Consider the following 19064-nt stretch of genomic DNA (forward strand, 5'->3'; position numbering starts at 1 on the left):
CCTCTTGTGCCTTTTTAAAAAAACAAAACACTGACAGGGTTTAAAGAGCACACTTATTCACACACTGACTCAAACCTGCAACCTGTCTGTGTCTTCCAGGTGTAATTGGCTTCCTGACTGCAGCCCTGGATCCATCAGGAGTTCCAAAGAGGAAGACGGATGAGACCGCAGAGTCTACCTGAGAATGCTACCTGTTCCTCCGGCTCACCATGTCACCATAGGAAAACCGTTAAGCTGTCCCCTTTCCACAAATCCTCTTTTTTCCTTTGTTATTTCTCATTACCCACTGAGTTTGTGACCCCTCTCTACACACAGCTGAAGTCCTAGTGATATGACTAAAAGAGCCTTTATTTTGGACATGTTGTTTTTTCCTCTCAATGCTGCCAGCCACCAAGGCTATGGTGGGAAGCGTCATTATAATTCTCAGCAGATTGCTAATCACTGTCTGCTGTGGCTCTTGGGACTAGTGCTACACCTCACCCTCTCCTCGTGTCAACGAGTTGACCTGAAACACCCCATAGTGTCCACTGGCTATGGAAAGATACGTGGTATCAAGAAGGACCTCAACAATGAGATCTTGGGCCCCGTGGAACAGTACTTAGGTGTGCCGTATGCCACGCCACCTGTTGGCGAGCGCCGCTTCCAGCCTCCTGAAGCTCCAGGCTCCTGGCAAGAGATTCGCAATGCCACCAATTTTGCACCAGTGTGTCCCCAGAATGTCCACGGGGTTTTACCTGAGATCATGCTCCCAGTGTGGTTCACAGACAACCTGGACGCTGCAGCGACCTATGTTCAGAACCAGAGTGAGGACTGCCTTTACCTCAACATCTACGTACCAACTGAAGATGGTGAGTGGGACAACACTTTCATACTAGATAAAGGAAGAGATTAAGTTGGTCTTGGCCTGTTAAACTGTGCATTTAAAGTGGGTCAGAAGAAAGTGAGAGTAAGAGTGAAATCCCAAGTCTTCCTGCAAAGATTAGTGTTTGTCACAACTGTTTCAGAGCAGCTTGTACTTTTCTCATAATTTTACAAATTTCAGATATCTGATCAGTTAGCCAGGATTATATTCACTGGAAAAAGAGCTCTTAGCGTGAGCCAAAAGATACCCAGGAGATTACCAAATACATTCTCTGATAATCTCCTGGTTTTGTATTAATGGCAGTCTCAATTAGTATTGGTTTCTCAATTATTATTGGTCTAGTTTACTATTAATTGTGAACATGTAAACTGGACTAACTTGCATATTTTTATAATTTCAATTAGCTATGGGACTAACATTCACATTGTCATATTGTATTATTGTTAAATAATTACTAGATACTTTTAAAGACCATTTTATTCACATGCTAGTTTCATTGTTTGAATGGAATGAGCCTTTTTATTTTACTAACTCTTCAGGTTTGTATTGCATGTAATGGTGTTGTAGCAGCTGGGTTAGGGGGAAAAAACTGATTCAATAAATTGCCAAATATAATCTTGTTTAGGCCTCCTGGGGTAAAATTAGCCCAAAACTGAAGATCACTATAAAGCCAAACCTCCACCTTTTCATGGGCTATCTGGGTGTGCTTCTTGCATTAATGATCCAGTGGAGAGCGTTTGAGAAAGCAGATGGGCAGGTAAAAGAACACAGGATCAAAGTGTAACTTTGGAGGCAAAGCATATGCTACTTATGATAGTAAGCAAAGCTAATGATGAAATGTTAAAAAGTCCATGATTAATGGGCTCACCTGAGAGTTACGTGAGAGTATGCAAGAAAATGTTCATGCATACCTGCTCTTATACTGTATGAAGTCTAGCTCCAGGATTAGTCTAGAGTGGTGCACAACTTTGTTGTAGTTTAGCACTAAAGCTGAAACCATAACCTACTTAGCCAGATTGGGTCAGTGTTGCAGATTATTTCTTTTTGTTGATGAATGCTCTGTGGCCCAACAAAAAGATGGAAACAGATTAATTGCTAGTGGAAAATATGAAATATTACTGCATTATTAAGTGAGACCAGAGCACCAGAGATGCTGTGAAGAAGAAATTAAAAAACGGAAAACCTCAAACCATTTTAACTACTCTTAACATAGGAAAGTGCACATACACGCTCTGCGGTTACAGCGTGTACGCTACTTATGTCACACGCTCTCCGAGGGGCTGACGTAGAATCTTCTGTGTTATTCCCAGGGGACAAGGTGTGCAAATGAGTGAGACTGATTTAACATGTAGCCCCGTCTGCTTGTCAGAATCTGTCACTTATTGTCAGGGGTCACTGCTTACACAAGGCTGATGCTGTCCCCAAGGATATGTTTTGCCCTGTGTGTGAGAGAGAAATAGAGACTGAAGGAGACTGAAAATGCCCCTGACATCAAACACACCACATTTTACACGTAACTGCTGTCAGAATCTCACAAATAGTTTTCACGGTGTTAGTTATAGACTTGTGATGATGTCATAAGTACCAGCTTTAAAAGAGAGAAATCTTTGGTCATTGTTTATTTAGAGTTCAACGCTCTAAAACTCAGCTCTGAGCGCCTTGGTAGCCGAGTGGTACAGAACATGCCGTATAACCGGGCTTGATTCTGGCCTTGGGACCTTTGTTGTGTGTCCCACTATTGGATGGATTGCGATGAGATTTCCAACAGAGATCCATGTCCTTCTTAGAGATAGTGTTTAATCACTTTGGTGGTACCTGACTTTTAGAAAACACAAACAAACAACATTTTGAAATGTCCAATATTTGTCCAAATAACATTGACATTCCCCATCAGTTTCAGTTGTACTTTGTGTTTAGTGCTAACTAGGTTTGGTGAACACATTATACCTTCTAAACATCAGCATTTAGCTCAAAGCCCCACGATGCCTATACGTACAGCCTAACAGAGCTTTGAGTGTGGCTGTAGACTCTTGGTGGTGTTTCAGCTAGACTAAGCAGATTTAGCTAGTAGGTTAGTTTGCTAACTTGTAAGTGATGGTCAAGCATTCTCTAATGGAGGATGTCAGGGTTGTGCTGTGCTGTGTTTGGCAGTGAGCGGTTGCATTGCCACTGATGGCGGATGTAGGTGGGCCAAAATGAATTGGCAGCAAAGAATCATACTGCCTGGATCAAAATGTTTTTGTGCCAAATCTGGCCGGCTCGACTCAAATTTTGACACATTTTTAATCTTCATAGTACAACATTATGTATTATCTTCCCATTCTCAGACAAATTCATCGGCAAAAGAAAATTCACAGCTCTCTTGTCTTTCTGCATCTGTTCACCCCTCCTGCTCTCTCCACCCTGAAATCCTCCCTGCTTCTTCTTTCTTCTCTCCCCTCTCCTCCATCTTTATGCAGATGGCGGTAGAAGGGGTCACTGTTCTGAATGCAAATGAGCTCCGTGCCCTTCCCCACCAGGCCACTATGTAGCCTGCGACTTCTTCAATTCAAATTAAATCCAAATAACTCCTTAGAATTATGTAAATAACACAAATGTTCTTGTGGGTTGAACAGTGAGTTTCACTCTCCCTTTATCTCCCTCCTGCTCCTTACCTCCTTTTACAGTGCTCTTCCCTAACTCCCCTATGTAGCCAGGCTGCGAGGCAAGAGAACTGTCTCACTGCATTGCTGTTTCCTCAAGACACTCTTCGGCTATGGGCCTAAGATCCTTCATTTTTATTGCCGCTAGAGCAGCCATTTACTGTGCTCTTTATTAAAAACCATATTTCAGGACGCAGGACAGCGGAGGCGGATGCTGAGGGCACAGTAGAAGAGATGGAGAGCAGAAGGACAGGACTGCATGTGCTGGGAGCTGCTGCCTGGATGCAGGGGGGGGTTTGAACCGGAGCTGTGTCTGACACCTTGTCAAGCAGACAGGCCACCATAGACATGACATACTGCAGCTTCATCCCGTTTACCGCACTGAGGAAATAGAGAGGGACGGGAGGCAGCTTGCGCTCTGGCCACTAGCTCACTGAACCGAACAGAAATGCTGTTGACTGAGAGCTGGAGCTGCATTAGGTCAAACAGCACTGGGACAACCCAAGCCAAATGCTCCTGCGTAGGCCAATGCATTTATGTGACCAGTGGCCCATTACATTATGAGACGGTCAACCTACCGGCAGGCTTCTCTACTGAGGCAGAAGGGAAAGATGTTTTTTTTAAAGTGTGTCTGTTTCCCTTCGGCTACATCCTACTTTTTGTCTTGTCTAATCCATTATAGTATTCATTCAAAACTCTGAAGTTTGTTGTCAGAAGTTAAGACCTAGATACTGCCATGAGCATTTCTTTCAAAGCAAATCACCCACATAGCAATGCAATCTATTTCTGTAGAGGAATGACAGCAGTAAGATAGCCACAATATACTGACAACCAGCACAGAAATGTTAGTCTAACAATGGAAATATAGCTTACAAAAAAATCTGATGATTAAGTAAAAAGTATTTTTTTTTTGGCCATGCTAGACATTGCTCTTGGGATGACAATGTCCTTCTGTTGGTCCACCACTTTGGTCCAGACATATCTCAACAGCTGTTGGACGGATTGGCATGGCATTTGATTCACACATTCATGTTCCCCACACGATGAATTGCAACAACTAAGGTGATGCCCTGACTTTTCATCTAGCGGCATCATCTGGTCAAAAGTTTAAGAAAATGGCAATGCTTTGGTTTATAAGCATACCTGTAAAACTAATGGCATATCCATCAACCTCAGCTTCTGTTTGGCGGGAACATGAGGAGACCTATACGTTTGATAAACTATACGGATTGTGCCCACATGCGGTCCACACCTCACTGAGATCTGAACTCAATGCGGGCCAGGCCACCTCGGCATGTGGTCTGGCTTATCGGATCTAAATGCGAGCAAGATCCGATGGCGGAGCGTATGTACTTGATAGTTAATGCGTCCTGGCATAATCGGATGACAGAAGTCGCATCGAAAAGACAAGCGTAACCACAGCCTTAGTCTTGTTGAACTGTTGATCTGACAAGACTTTACTCAGGTCTCTGGAAAACTGTGAAGGGCTTTATCCGCTATTTTATAGACTCAACAATCAAGAGTAATAAAGTCAACAGTACTTCTTTTCATTTTGTCAGTTTTTTAGTCTTAGGTTAAGGTGAGGTAACCTTGTGCAGTCTTAAGATTAAGTCGGACGGCCCGTTACAAAGTGCGACTGTCTGTTTGAGCGAAGCTTATCCTCACTTATACTTTAGCTCTGTGTTAGGCATTAGAGAAGGAATGAAATCAGAGAAGTCTCCATTAAGCGGCGAGGTGTGGCTTTAAAGTGGTGCTAAGTAGTGGGGAAGTGCTGACAAGACGGAGGACTTCTGTGCCTCACTATCCATTACCGGTCTGTCTACCCGTCTGCTCCATAGCCGAGGACCAACTACTGTACCATCTCCCTTCATGGCAGGAAGTGCTCTCTGGATCAGGCGCCTGTATGCTGGTACTCATAGGATGCAGCAAATCCATTCAGCATTGATCCTTTTCCATTTCGACGGAAGATAAACATTTTATATCAGGAAACCATATTCATAGAGAGGGATGGTTGAAAATGCGGCAGTAGAGTGCAGTGATGCTCTTTGTCAATAGACACAAAGCAGTGTGAAAAGGGTATATGCCGTCACTTCACTGTGAGGGTTCTAGCAGAATGGTAGAAACGGACATGTCAGCAGAACTCAGAGTGATAAACCCCTTGGCAACCCGACGTAGAGAGCAGGGAATGTGCTGCTGGGTGGGTACGGGGAGGAGAGCAACACATGATAAGGACACTGTTGGCATGCTTTGTGTAGCGCGTGGAGGTTTAATGTGTGTGTGTGTACGTGTGTGTGTGAACGTGAGTTTGTTTTAATAGCTTTCTCTTAAGACGTGCCTCTGCAGACAGTGACTGAGAGCGACACAAAACGCATCGGTAATTGTGGGCTGAAGAACAAATAAACTAATGGGATCCTTATCAGTTAAGACTTACAGAGGTTGACGTGCCAGGGCGTGGGTTGGTCACTGTGATAAATGCTTGTTTTTGGCCGTGCCCTATGGAGCATTTAACTGGCGTTACCATTAAAGCTTAATGTGGGGCTCCTCTTTGACCTTGGTGAGGGGAATCCTGTCACAAGACTTTGCAGTGCAGGTGGAAATATCAAAAACAGCTCCCTCTTTGCTAATTTGGAAGTCAAGACTCCCATTTCAGGCTATATGCCAGAATTTATCTGTGCACAATGTGTGTCTTCAGTGTTACGTTTTGACATTCAATATCGTGCAGGGACTTTTTGCCTCAGGACTGCAACACTGTCCTGAGCTGTAGCAGGATACAGAGAGTCTTGACATTCCTTTGCCTTTTCTGACCGAAAAGAGTGATGGCTTGATTCTGCTCATTGATTTTTCTTTACAGAGCAGCGGCGTGTCAGGACGGATAGGGAGAAGGGTTGAGGAGAAGTCGTCTCTGGGGTCATTTCAAGGCAGCGCGTGACTAGATCCTAAGCAGTTAAAACTGATGTGTTTGGGGTTATCTTTTGAGGAAACGGGTGTGCAGTCCTTGTAAACATTTGTCTCTAGCTGTGCAGAGCCACTGAAACGTAACGGAGCATCTCGTCTTTTGCTATTTTCCTCATTTAATCTTCTCTTGTTTTTCTGTTTTGTTTTTGCTGCAAATGCAATCTTTTTGAATTTTGTCTCTTCTCCCCCCCCCCCCCCTCTTTTCTGAACCTCAGGTCCGCTCACAAAAAAACAAGACGAGTCTACAATGAACAGACCCAGGGATGAAGGTATTTTAATTGCATGTTTTGTTTTCTTCCTCGTGCCCCATTTTTCAAGCTCTGTGGGGAATTGTGTGTTTGTATCAGTATTAATAATCACCTGAGACTCATCACTCTTATGTGCACATTACATTATCCATTGTTGAGTGCTGTTATCAGCACACAAATCTGCCGTGCCTTCTCACTGGCACACGTTGAGCTAAAATGCATGCAAGACAGAGCTTCATATAACGTCGTTTTTCTTCATTCCCCACAAATTCTGCTTTTTTGGGTACCTGCACAGGGAGCTAATTTACTTCCCTTTCTCAGTTGCTATGTGGTTGATCAACCACACGCTGATGTTCTGACTATCCTGTGTGATGCATCACTGAAAATCAATACTCAAGCCTTTTTTCACCGGCACTTTCATTTTTGTACTATACATAGAAATGGTCTGCTGATTTAGTGTCCTTCATAATGTATTTGGGCTTTCTCCAGTTCTTCATTTTCAAAGAAGAAAAAATTTCTGCTCTTGCTGTACATTTTCAAGTTCACTGCAGTCGTATGGAGATGCTCTCACTACTTTTTACTGATGCAGCCAAAATCAATGCAGACAGTGTGTGCATCTGTTTCTGTCCACGTGCCCAGACATACTGTATATTACATAGCATTATGCATGCACAGAGAGCATTGCATTTACATTTGAGCACTGTGTGTCTACTCAAGCACAGTACATGTGCAAATCTACGCCTGAGTGCATGTGCTCTAATTTGTGCCAATGTGTGTGGTTTTTCTTCTCTTTTTTTTGTTGTATTTTGAGCTCTGTGCTATTTGAGTATTGAATTCTCTCTCCCTTGCATCTCTAATTGCTATGGTTTAAAAAGAGACAGATGTAGCTAATCCAATTGTGTGGTTTCTTAACGGTGAAAACAGAAGGAAGGATTCATGCAGGATTGCCAAGGAGAGGAGCAGAATGATAGAATAGAGATGAAAGAAAAGGAAAAGCTGAGCACTGCGAGAGCACAGGGGAGGGCAATGAGGGGGATAGAAGGGGGGGAAATAGTCATAATGAAGACAAGTGCATGATGAAATGACATTTACAAAGCTTTGAAAGTGAGAGAGATGTAGAGAAAGAGAGATTGAGAGGGTGGATGAGTAGGAGACTGGTAGAGCTTGACATTTATGCCAACACCTGATGGGTCCTGACAGGATCAGGAGGGCTGGATTCCTCGCTTATAATTGCTCAGGTATGGATTGGACGCAGGTTCCCGAACATTGTTGGAGAATACTATTATTAGCATCTTGTTTGTGAAAGTTATTTTTAAGAGCCTGCATTGCTTGGGCTTGGATTTGGATGCAAAAATTATTCAATTGCTGAGTCAGACTGAAACTTTTACGTCGCAAATCAATTGAGATTTCCATAAGAGAATGAATGAGAGAGGCCCGGAATAATGGAAAAGCAGAAAGTAGGCAGTTTCTTCTGAGAGGTAAGACATAACATTGAGAATAGAAGTGAGGGGGGGGGGGATAGTATCAGGTTAGGTAGAGGAGGAGTGAATAATTTGCCAGTGTTTTGGAGGCAGGCAGGAAAGACAGAGAGCTCCTTGTTGGCCGTATAGGCCTTGGATTTGGGCTGAGTGAAACACTTTCACCCTGCGACCCTGCAACCCTAATCACACCCTCTGTTTGTGCTGAGCTCCCTCCAATCATTGTACCGTGTCCCTCGCTTCAACACACATCCAACTCTCTTTCCATTTGTATTTCTTTATCGTTCTTTGTTGCAGAAAAGTGATTATCTCATGCAAATGGTGTCTTATGTTTTCAGTTTTTTTGTTAACGCCAGAGTTCGCCGAGCCAGACGGCTTGACAAAATACCACGTGTCCCATTTTATAAAATCATAAACCAGACAGATATTATTATGAAGCTTACCTGGTAAAATATTGTCGGAATATGGTGCGTACAAGTGATGAGATATAGACTGCCAGAAGTTTTCTTCTTTTGCACCACTTAGACCTTTTCCTATTCACCTTTCATTAAGGCATTGTAGGTATGCATGAGCTTTTTATCTTTTATTCCAAAACGAATGGATTTTTTTATTTCCATTTAGTTCCTTTTTGGGGGGCTTACTCCCAGCCTATATTGGGCTTAGCAAATATTTCAGTTATAAGTTTAATGTTTCTGACTTATTAGGAAAAAAATATTTTCACTCCCTCTTTTATCATTATATGATCATTTACATAACTGGTTGATTAATGTTAAAATTGCAAGCTGCTTGATTTTTACTGTCCAGTACAGCAATAGATACCAATTTATCTTAGACAAAAGAAAAACACTATCATCTTTCAGCCTTTTGGAAAAACCAATGATAGAAAGTCTCAAAGAGAAAATACATGTTATGCTCAAGGCTAGTGGAGCAGAGGCTAGCTTGAAAAGGGTGCTCTCTACTAAAGGCACAATTTGTAGATCCAAATATAAAGAAAATACTATAAACTCTTCTGTCAGTACTTAACTCAACTTTATTTATGTGGAACTTTACATACAATAGAGTTCATGAGTGCTGATGCAGTGCTTTACAGCACGCAGAGGGAACAAAATGTATTGACAGGCTACTAAACATTTCAATTGAAAGGAAATTTGAATTTTAACTCCACCGATTTTAACACATCAAAGTCTGTTTACAGATGTTGGAAGTACTGCTGCTGCTGAGGCCGTGCTGGTTGGGGCTGAAGACAAGTTTGAAAATTTGGTGGTGTGCAGTTAGAAAGAAGTGAACATACCAGACCTCTGTCGCTCGCTCCTACTAGTTTAACACACCTGAATCCCCAACCCAGCTGTTGGCAGTCGAGTTGCATTGTGGGTAGTGGGTATTGTAGGCGTCTGACTAGGAGGAAGAATGTGTGGAATACAAAAAGACCAGTAAATCAGCGCAGCACTCTTTTAAGTAGTTTTTGATGTTTGACAGGTGAGTGTATCAAATATTCTGCCAATCTGCAGGCTAAATCGGTACAAAAATTAATTTATTCCATTCTCCATCAAATTGTTAAATAGCAACAAGTAATATTATATAATATGATTTTATTGGGGACTAATATATTATGACTTGATTATTTATTTTCTGTGTTGATCACACCTGTTTTATTTTTTTATTATTCGTAACTATTGTCGACATGCGTATTTAAGCATGTTTATGCACGAGTGTGTATATGATCTATGTTCTATGCGTGCATGTGGATTGCGATGTTGGCAAGTGTATTGTGTGATGCAGTGGTTGGAGCCCAAGCCAAATTTCCCTGCGGGACAATTAAGTATATCTTATCTTATCTTAAATATGTTTACATCAGTAACCTGTGTGAACACAGCAGTGAAATAGTATTGTAATAGTTCAACAAAATACTGATTGGGCCTTTAAAATGGCTGCTACACGTCGTAGCCGAAGTTGGTTTTCTCTCAGGATTTAATTTATGGTGTGAGTGTTACTGTGAGGCCTGCTGTTATGTCACTCCTCTATACAGCCCTGGTAATGCCGGGATAATTGAACTTGTTTACATATCCTCTGGGAAATCAGCCGAGCTACAGAATACACTAGAGAAGAGCAGAAAAAGAGCAGCACGTCAGAGTGTATGACTGAAAATCTTTATTTTTAGCCAGTCTGCTTGTGTCATACGTTTGATCCATAAAAGATCTCTCCGTGTGTGAAGCCATATGTGCCATTTTTCCATGTTCCCCTTGTGTGTGTGCGCGCGCGACTGTGAGTGACGCACCCAAGTGCATGTGTAACCTGAGATTCAGGTGGTGATGCAGGCGGGTGTGCAAATACGTGAGTAGAATTTGTTACCACGGCAACAGGCATTCAGTGAGTCGGTGCAATGGAATGGCTGGTGCAGTTCTATTAGCGAGAAGCAGTTTCCATAGCGACTCAACATCGCAGCTGCCTATGCAAGAGTTTGTGTGTGTGTGTGTGTGTGTGTGTGTGTGTGTGTGTGTGTGTGTGTGTGTGTGTGTGTGTGTGTGTGTGTGTGTGCGTGTCTCTGTATGAATCCTGTGTGAATTTGAGTGTTCATTAGCGTACCTCGCTATGTATGACTTGCTTTGTAACATTTCAGATTTTTTCATCCTTCCTATCGTGTTTTTTTTGGTGTGAACCTCCCATCCATGTCTCTACCCCCGTCGGTTCTCTTACACTGCCCTATTTTCATCTCCTTCCTCTCGCCGTCTTACTCCCCTTTATCTCTCTTTCTCCCTTCCTATCTGCCTCTCTCTCTCTCTCTCTCTCTCTCTCCCCCATCTCTGAGTGCTGAAGCTCATCAGGGTAAACAGATGCTGTAGCTGTTATTTATGTTTCCACTTGGTCTGGCTTTCATACAAATTATCCACAGGCCTTGCACAGTGCAGACGCTCAGCCTAACTGGGCTGCACTGGCAGCTCTCGCAGCCTCATCCACGCTCAAACACTCAGGCCATACCACAGACGCTGCAAAGTAGGGGGGATTGGGGGGGCACACAGGCTGACAGAATGAACCATAGCAACACACTGATGGGCACAAAGACACCAATAACAGAGAGGGCATCAGAACTGGCTGCACCATTTGCTCCACACATAGAGGGGTATGCGAGTTTGGGAATGTACCATTACGGCACAGGACAGGGGAAACAGACGTTTCAGCCCAGTGGGGCTGACATTAAATACGTGCTGCCAACTTAAAGGCAGTACACTGAAAACGTTCATACTTAGTGTCTTTATCTCTTTTGCTGAAGCGATTCACTGGATGTAGCATGTTAGAAAAAGCTGCATATGGATCTTTTTACTTTGTTGACTGCTGCAGTAACTTAGTTTGAAGTGGGTAGACCTGTGGACACCCAACAGGAACTGTTAAAACGTGTGGGCGTGTGGTTTTTACCAAAGAATAAATGAACATGAAAATAATGAACACCATTGTTTGTCTGTGTTGCGCAGATATTCGGGATCGTCGTAAGAAGCCGGTGATGCTGTTCATCCACGGGGGCTCCTACATGGAGGGCTCAGGGAACATGTTTGATGGCAGCGTCCTCGCTGCCTACGGAAATGTCATTGTGGTCACCATGAACTATCGGCTCGGCGTGCTCGGTAAGTTTGGCGTGCCACACATCCTGCAGGCTAACCTTAGGGTTAGCTTCTGATGCAAATGTTTACAGACTTTGTTTGACATGTGTCACATCTCACCTTTACCGGTCCCTGTGTCAGACAGCTGATGTCTCTGAAAATATGTGTTTGAGAATTGGTGGTACAATGCACTGTATGGAACTCCCACATTAAAAAACATTTATTTGCAGGCTCCCGTAGTCCAAATACTGTAGGTGTTCCTCTACGCTAACATCACAAGGCATATGAATGTCAGTTTACACTTGTAATGGCGTGTACTGTAATGCTAGCATGCCCCTCATCTTAAATTATTTCTGCAGTGTTGACATGCTACAGCAAAAAGAACATGTAAGGGAAAGTGCAGACATCATGCACAATAGAGGTATGAATGGTGAGTATCCCAAGGGAGCTACTGTGTAAGATAATGTCCCATCAAAGCAAAAACAAAGAAATTGCTGAAGCAGATGACATTGCTTTACGAGTGTTATCTTTTTTAATATATCTTTTTTTTGTTTTTATCTTTCATGTGAATACCGTTCGTGCACAAGCAAAAATATTTCTTCCTCAAACATTTACATCCCCTTTCAAATTTTGATGATGAATTATTAATTATATTTTCCCCTTTCTTGTCTACAACATATGATGTGTTAATAACTATAAACCTAAAACAGAGATCCAAAGCAGAGCCTTTGCTTCAAGGATGTCGACGAATCCTCTTACATTTAGAAATGGGTTTCAGTACAAATGTTGAAAACCGCACAATAGAAATGTTTTAAAGTCGAAATAGTTCAGTGTGAAACCTAGGCTCGATGTCGCTGCCCTTCGTGGTGGAAGTAAGTTTAACAAAGTACGCTGTGATAGATTTACCTGTTGCTTGATGCAAATGTTACTCTTAAACACAAATTAAGACTAAAATAGAGCAGTGAAAGCTCCTATTAGTTTCACGAATATGCACGTAATCTATTGTCAGTGTTACACTGTCGTCATCATCAAGTGGCATGTCAGCCAGAAGAGATAAAAAATATAGTCTGCACAACGAGGGAGAGGAGGTTGATGGCCACAAAAACGAGCAGATCAGTTGCAAAAATCAAATGTTCCATGCACAATGTGTGTGATAGTTTAACTAAAAAAGTGAATGTAGTGATTTATTTCAGTCGAAGAAGTGATTAGTGTTAGGTTACTCTTTAAGACGCTTTTGGGAAATGAGGCCCTGGCATCTTCAACACTTGGCCCGGCTGAACCCAACTGCTGCCTCTAAATTAAAGACCTGAACCCGACCCAGGCTCAAACTTTATTTATTTCATCCATTGTTTTACGTGAACTGTCCTGACAAATTATCAGGGTTCGGGTCAAGTAGCGGAAGTTGCCTGATGTTACAGACTACTGGTGTGGGACCTGGAAACATCTTTATGTACAAAAACAGTCTGTGTGTGCAGCTCCTTGATCTGTTCACTAAGGGTTATTTCTGTGCAGCAGGGATTTCACAATAAAGCACAACCAGGTGTGTTTACTGTGTTCACTTACCCTGAAAATGATTTTATATTTTTTAATAATTAATTGTTATATTAATATGCTCTTCTGCAGAAAAAAAACAGCCAGGATCAGACTCACTGTACAGTATACTTCAGAGACACCACTAACCACTTAAGGCCTTTGGTGTAAACTGAAAACAGAAATAAATGTGTGTTTGTTGATTTCAGTGTATTTTTGGATTATGGGGTATTCTATTTGTCCATTCTGTTGGAGCTTTGCGGTGCTTGCATGGCCTGTGAGGTGTGTGTGTGTGTGTGTGTGTGTGTGTGTGTGTGTGTGTGTGTGTGTGTGTGTGTGTGTGTGTGTGTGTGTGTGCACCCAGCCCTTGTACTGCTGGATATCAGTGGAGTCAAGTATTTACATTTGCCGTCATCTTTTGGAGGTGTTTGCACACAGACTATCTGACGCTGGCATTTCGGTTGCCAGGTTGGGTAATCAGATATTGTTTATTGCATCACGCCTGTTTCAACATACCAGAATAATGATAAACAGAGAAACGGGAGTAGTTTAGGATGTCGTCCAAGAGCTGCAGAGAGTATTAACAGAGGGTAACATGAGCGTTATTGAGAGGGCCAATGGAGAGGGGACAAGGACAAACTGAGAGTTAGTGAAAAGAGGACCTAGACCTGCAGCTCAATTCTGCTCGATTTCTGCTTGTTATGAGGGGGGGGGGTTTCACAGCCGCTAGACAAATCGTGACCGTTAACAAATTGGGCGTGAGATTCAGTTTACATTTAGAAAGCAGGTTTGTTGAATGTAGTATTTCAATTACACTCTGAATGAAACGCTCTTCTGGGGTTTCTTTGTGTACCTCCTTTACAGACACCGCGACTCGGTCGATTTACATTGACTTTGTTTCTGGGATTCATGTTGGAGATGTTTGAAGTTCATGCTCATGCATTGTACATTATGTCTATTGCACTGAACCTCCACTCACTATCATGAAAAATGCATACGAAATACATACATATAAATGTGTACAGCGCTCCCGCTGAGTGATAATGAGGGATGACGCAGTGTCCTCGATTCCTTTAACACTGGTGAAAATTTTGGTATGTGGGCGAATGTGTGCTCTCCCTCTCTCACTCTCAGATATGCTTTAAATGGGTTACTGTACTAAGGCGATTATCGTAGCATGTGTGTTTGTATGTTTGTGTAGCATAAGCATGCATGTTTGCTCATGTGACCACAGATCTTCTTGTACATGTAACAGTGTGTAAGTGTGTGTGTGTGTGTGTGTGTGTGTGTGTGTGTGTGTGTGTGTGTGTGTGTGTGTGTGTGCGTGCTACTTGGTTGCGTGCCGTGCGTAAAATATATGTATGAATAATGCACCAGCCATCTGAATATTTAATAGCGCTCCTCTCTGACGCTGAATTTGAGTCAAAGGGAGAAACACAAGCATGCTATATTCTAATAGTTTTACATCCTAATCTTTAGTATTATCCTGTACTTACACACACAGGAGCTTACATATGCCATCCTCATTTCATACAATGCCTGCGCCTTTAAGAGAGTGATAGGGAGTCAGGAATAAGGGAAGAAGTGAAAGCAGGGAATCGAGACAGATGAGCGAGGGAGAACCATAGAGAGACAGTGAGGGGAAAGGAAACAGAAGGGGGGAGATGGGAACAGTCTAAAAATAAACCGTCAGAAATGCTTTTTTAAATCTGCAGTGATGCAAAGTATTCATTCAAATAAACGCTCTTGCAGTGTGACCACAGCACCCTTCCATATGGTTTAACGCCATATGCTTTCACCCCAGTACGACACGTACACATGTAACTTTCCAGCAAATATACTTTTCTTATTAATTAATGATACGCCCTGTCGTTGTGGAGTGGAATGGGAGAATGAGGAGAAAATGTCTGCTGCACACAGCCTGGTTCAGAGGTTTGGGGACAGTTGAGATTCCAGATTGCACCTCGGCTCACCTTCTCCTACCTTCCTCCTGCTCCAGGCCCAGAGAGCCTTCTGATTAGTGTTGCACAGCCATCTGTTCAGACTAATTAACTAATTAATGAACTCTGGGGAAAGGCCCACCATCGTGGGCTCTGAGAGTGAGGGCATTTTTCACCTCAGGAAGAGAGATGAAACGCTTCTTCTGGAAACGTTTCTCTACCCAATTTCAGCTTTTTACTTGTAAGTAAGAGCAACCCATTTAGAAGTAAATACCACCACATTTAATAACCACGGCTTTTACACTGAGTAAAGGGAGTATTTAAGTTCAGAACAAACTAATTGTGCTGTCAATGTTCTGAAAATGAGTCATGTTTTGTCCATGCTAACACTCCAATTGATCAATACTGTTGGTCAATTTGATTTGTGATCTATTGATTGGATTATTTGACCACTTGGAAGTGTTGTGTTTAAAACAAGCTGTAAACACAACACTGACATATTATCACCGTAAAACATTTATATGGTGAATTGATTCTATTTTTTGCACTCTGCAGACACTGAGCGATGCTGATTGTCATTTGATGGGCATTTATTCAAGGAGCTATTGTATGGCTAACTTGTAAGCAGGTAGTTGCTTATTTAAACGTCCAGCAGACACAGAGCAATAAGAGCATCTATTTTGAGTCATATTTGTGTCCTTCTGACAAATGTAAGTTCAATATTGAATCTCTTTTTAGCTCTGATTTGGTCTCCCCCAACTCCTTGAAGGGAATATCTGGCTCCTTTTGCTTCTAAATGCTCCACTATGTTCAGCAGCTGTTTGGTTGTTTCAACAAAAAAAAGGTTGATGAGAGCAGTGAGACCAGAACTGTAAAGGTGCTGGTTATTAACCAAAACAATGAGCTAAAAGATACTGAATGGATCCATAGAGCTAAGCCGAACTGCAGATTTCCGTGATAATTCTGGTGATAACTCTGTGGGAACCTCTTTCACATTACATCCATTGTTGTTATAAAGATATTGATTAGAGCCGCTTAAAGGTGAAAGCGATCTAGCTTATATTTTGATAAAATGGTTTTGTGTTTGATTGGTTTAGTGTTGAGTTAAGTTTTATTCTGCCTGGGAATATTACCTCTCATCTGTTATCTTTAACAGTTTTGCCTCACTTTTGTGGTAATCCTTCAAAATGTAACCAGAGTTGATATTCTCTATAATATTTAATTAACAGGGGCAAGATACGACATTGGGAGCATTTCTATTGCCCCTCAACGGCTCTCAACATGGCAACGCCTGAGCCGGTGGCTCGTAGCTAACAGCGCTAACAGTGCTAACAGTACAATCTACAGCAAACATGCTGACAGAGCTAAGTGTTTACCTGAGGGGGAACCGGAGGTTGGGTGCCACGCTTACGCGACGACGCTGTCGGGCAGCACAGGTCAGTTGTAACTGTATGAGAGCAGTGCAGAACAGGTCTTTATTTTAAATCTTTATATATTTGATACTGTTGTACTATAACAGCATGCAGAGAAAAATGTATTCTCTTTTGCTTGTTATACTCTGTCGAGTCGGTTTTTGCCCATTAAGTAGATGGATGATTCAATCCAAAATGATGAATCCAAAAATAATGTCCTCATGTTTGTGACACACTAGTGAACACCATTTAATCCATTACTCAATCATTTATGTATATTTTATAAGCCCATGCACATGAAAAACATTTTTAGCACAAGCCAAGTCAAACAGTATCCACAAATACTACTTAGCCCGGTGAGCCTTGGGAATTAGTTCAAATTGCGTGGCCCGTTGTTCTCAAAAACATCCCTTTAAATATGACATAAACAGTATTTTTAGCCAGCACAGATTTTGCTGTCAATTAATTTCAGCCTGCTGCCTTCCCACAGCTCTGCTGTCCCTAAATACAAATGGAACACACCTCCCACTCCCATCAGAGAGCCACAATCTTCCCACTCTGCGAGCAATGGTTAACTCTTCTTTCCCCACATTTTGCCTACAGTGCACGACTGTGATGACAGCACAGAAAAACAATCACGTTTCCTTTTTCGCTTTCAGATTGTGACTAGGTTCACGTGCAAAGATTTTAAATCTATTCCCTTGGCGTAATTGGCCACAATATGCTTCATACTTTGTATATCTGGTCCCTATTGCAAGTGTGATTGTGTAGACTGTGATGCGAGAGTGTAATGAATGTGATGGTAAAATTGTGTGTGTTGGAGGCTTCAGGTTGTTGCCAACAGCAGTTGCTTCCAGGATACAGGCAAAGTTCACATTGAGCACTAATGACTTATATGTATGTTGACTGAAACTGACACCAATCTGCCTTCCAGGCTGGCAGCCAGCTGCACAGCTGGACCAATAAAATACAAGGAAAATAATGAATGCAGCTACTGTACTGTACCATACTCAATGCTCGACATGTTGCACAGCACACAGTGTGACACAAAGTGTCAAAATCAAACTCAAAAGGTAGTACCTCAAATATCAACTTTACTTAGGAACTATAGAAAATAGACTCTTTACAAAGAGGAATTGCTAATTATTCGACATACCTTTTAATGATGCCAATTTACCTCAATTTAAACAAATTTAGGCTATAGAAATGATGTAAAGTTGTAACCAGATAATCGACTCAAATACTATGCTGCCATTTATCCAAGCTGCTCACTGGAAGATCCTTAACATGACTCGACAATAACATCTTGTATAGCTTGTATGATATCCACATTAAAATAAACGCAATTGCATAAGACTTTGAGTATGTATATACATAGATATATATATATATAAATATATATACTGTATATATATATATATATATATAGATAAGGGATTTAACTGATTTTCATCAGTAATAAGTTGTTTCTGAAACTGAACTTTCTTTGAAAAGCTTTGAAATGTCTTTGTGTGAGTGTGATGTTTGAAGCATTGCTTTTCAAATTTGCATGACAGCCTGGTTTTACTGCACAGCTTGGTACCATTTGAATGGACCTTTTGAGAATAAAATTGAGTCAGATAAGTAAGGTAATAAATACAATGACATTGGAAGCCTATGGGCGGTGTGGTGAAATGACATTAGTTCAGCAGGAGAAAGCCCAATTACAATATAACTTCATTTCTGGGTATACTTGACGTACAGAGTGATACGTAATTGAAATGGACCTGCCAGCGGGTCTCCTGATTGAGCTTCCGGCGCCAACAAGGAGATTTAACAGATTTGTGTAAGAATGTTGGTCATCCGGGTATGATCTTTGAATCAAAGAATGGAAATGATCATACAACACCAGGGGATGCCAGCAATGCTTTCGACTTTTAGTCTCAAGCAAGACAGGAACATTTTATTAAAAATCACCCTGTTTTTAGCAGATGTATGAACTGATTATTATTCAAACAACATGTTGTTTACATAAACTCTTGAGAGAATGTGACATTACACTGCTCATTTTGTGTCAATGCCCATTACAGGATTTACTAACAGAACCTTATTTTGACAGACTATGATGTAAAGTTATCCGTGTTCACTGCATACGGTGCAGATATATTCATCCACGCTTACATTCATACATGGTAGATAATCCCCAAGGTTGCTGCGCAATACTGAATACTCAAATCCACTTAATTTCAATCATCAATACAGATTCTTTAGTCTGCAGTGTGCAGGAGACAGTCACCATCTGCTAAGGTTTTTATTTCCTATTTTGTATTAGTGCCTCTGCTTTTGCTTTGATTCATTTTGTGACTCACACAGACAGCTTTGTTTTCTCTCTTCAATCACCTTTTCTGTGTGTATAAAAAGGCAA

General features: G+C 41.7%; 1 protein-coding gene across 1 annotated transcript in view; it reads left to right on the top strand.

Annotated features, from left to right (window-relative positions):
* The first annotated feature begins 331 nt into the window (after positions 1–331).
* Positions 332–19064, top strand: part of nlgn2b (neuroligin 2b) — a 28923-nt gene continuing 10190 nt past the window's right edge. The window contains exons 1-3 of the mRNA XM_076101788.1: positions 332–848; positions 6675–6728; positions 11653–11802. Coding sequence (XP_075957903.1) covers positions 332–848; positions 6675–6728; positions 11653–11802 — 721 coding nt within the window. The remainder of the gene's footprint in view (positions 849–6674; positions 6729–11652; positions 11803–19064) is intronic.

Source organism: Anarhichas minor, unplaced genomic scaffold (assembly GCF_050575085.1).
Source record: "Anarhichas minor isolate MPS153535 unplaced genomic scaffold, ASM5057508v1 ptg000027l, whole genome shotgun sequence".
Lineage (NCBI taxonomy): Eukaryota > Metazoa > Chordata > Actinopteri > Perciformes > Anarhichadidae > Anarhichas > Anarhichas minor.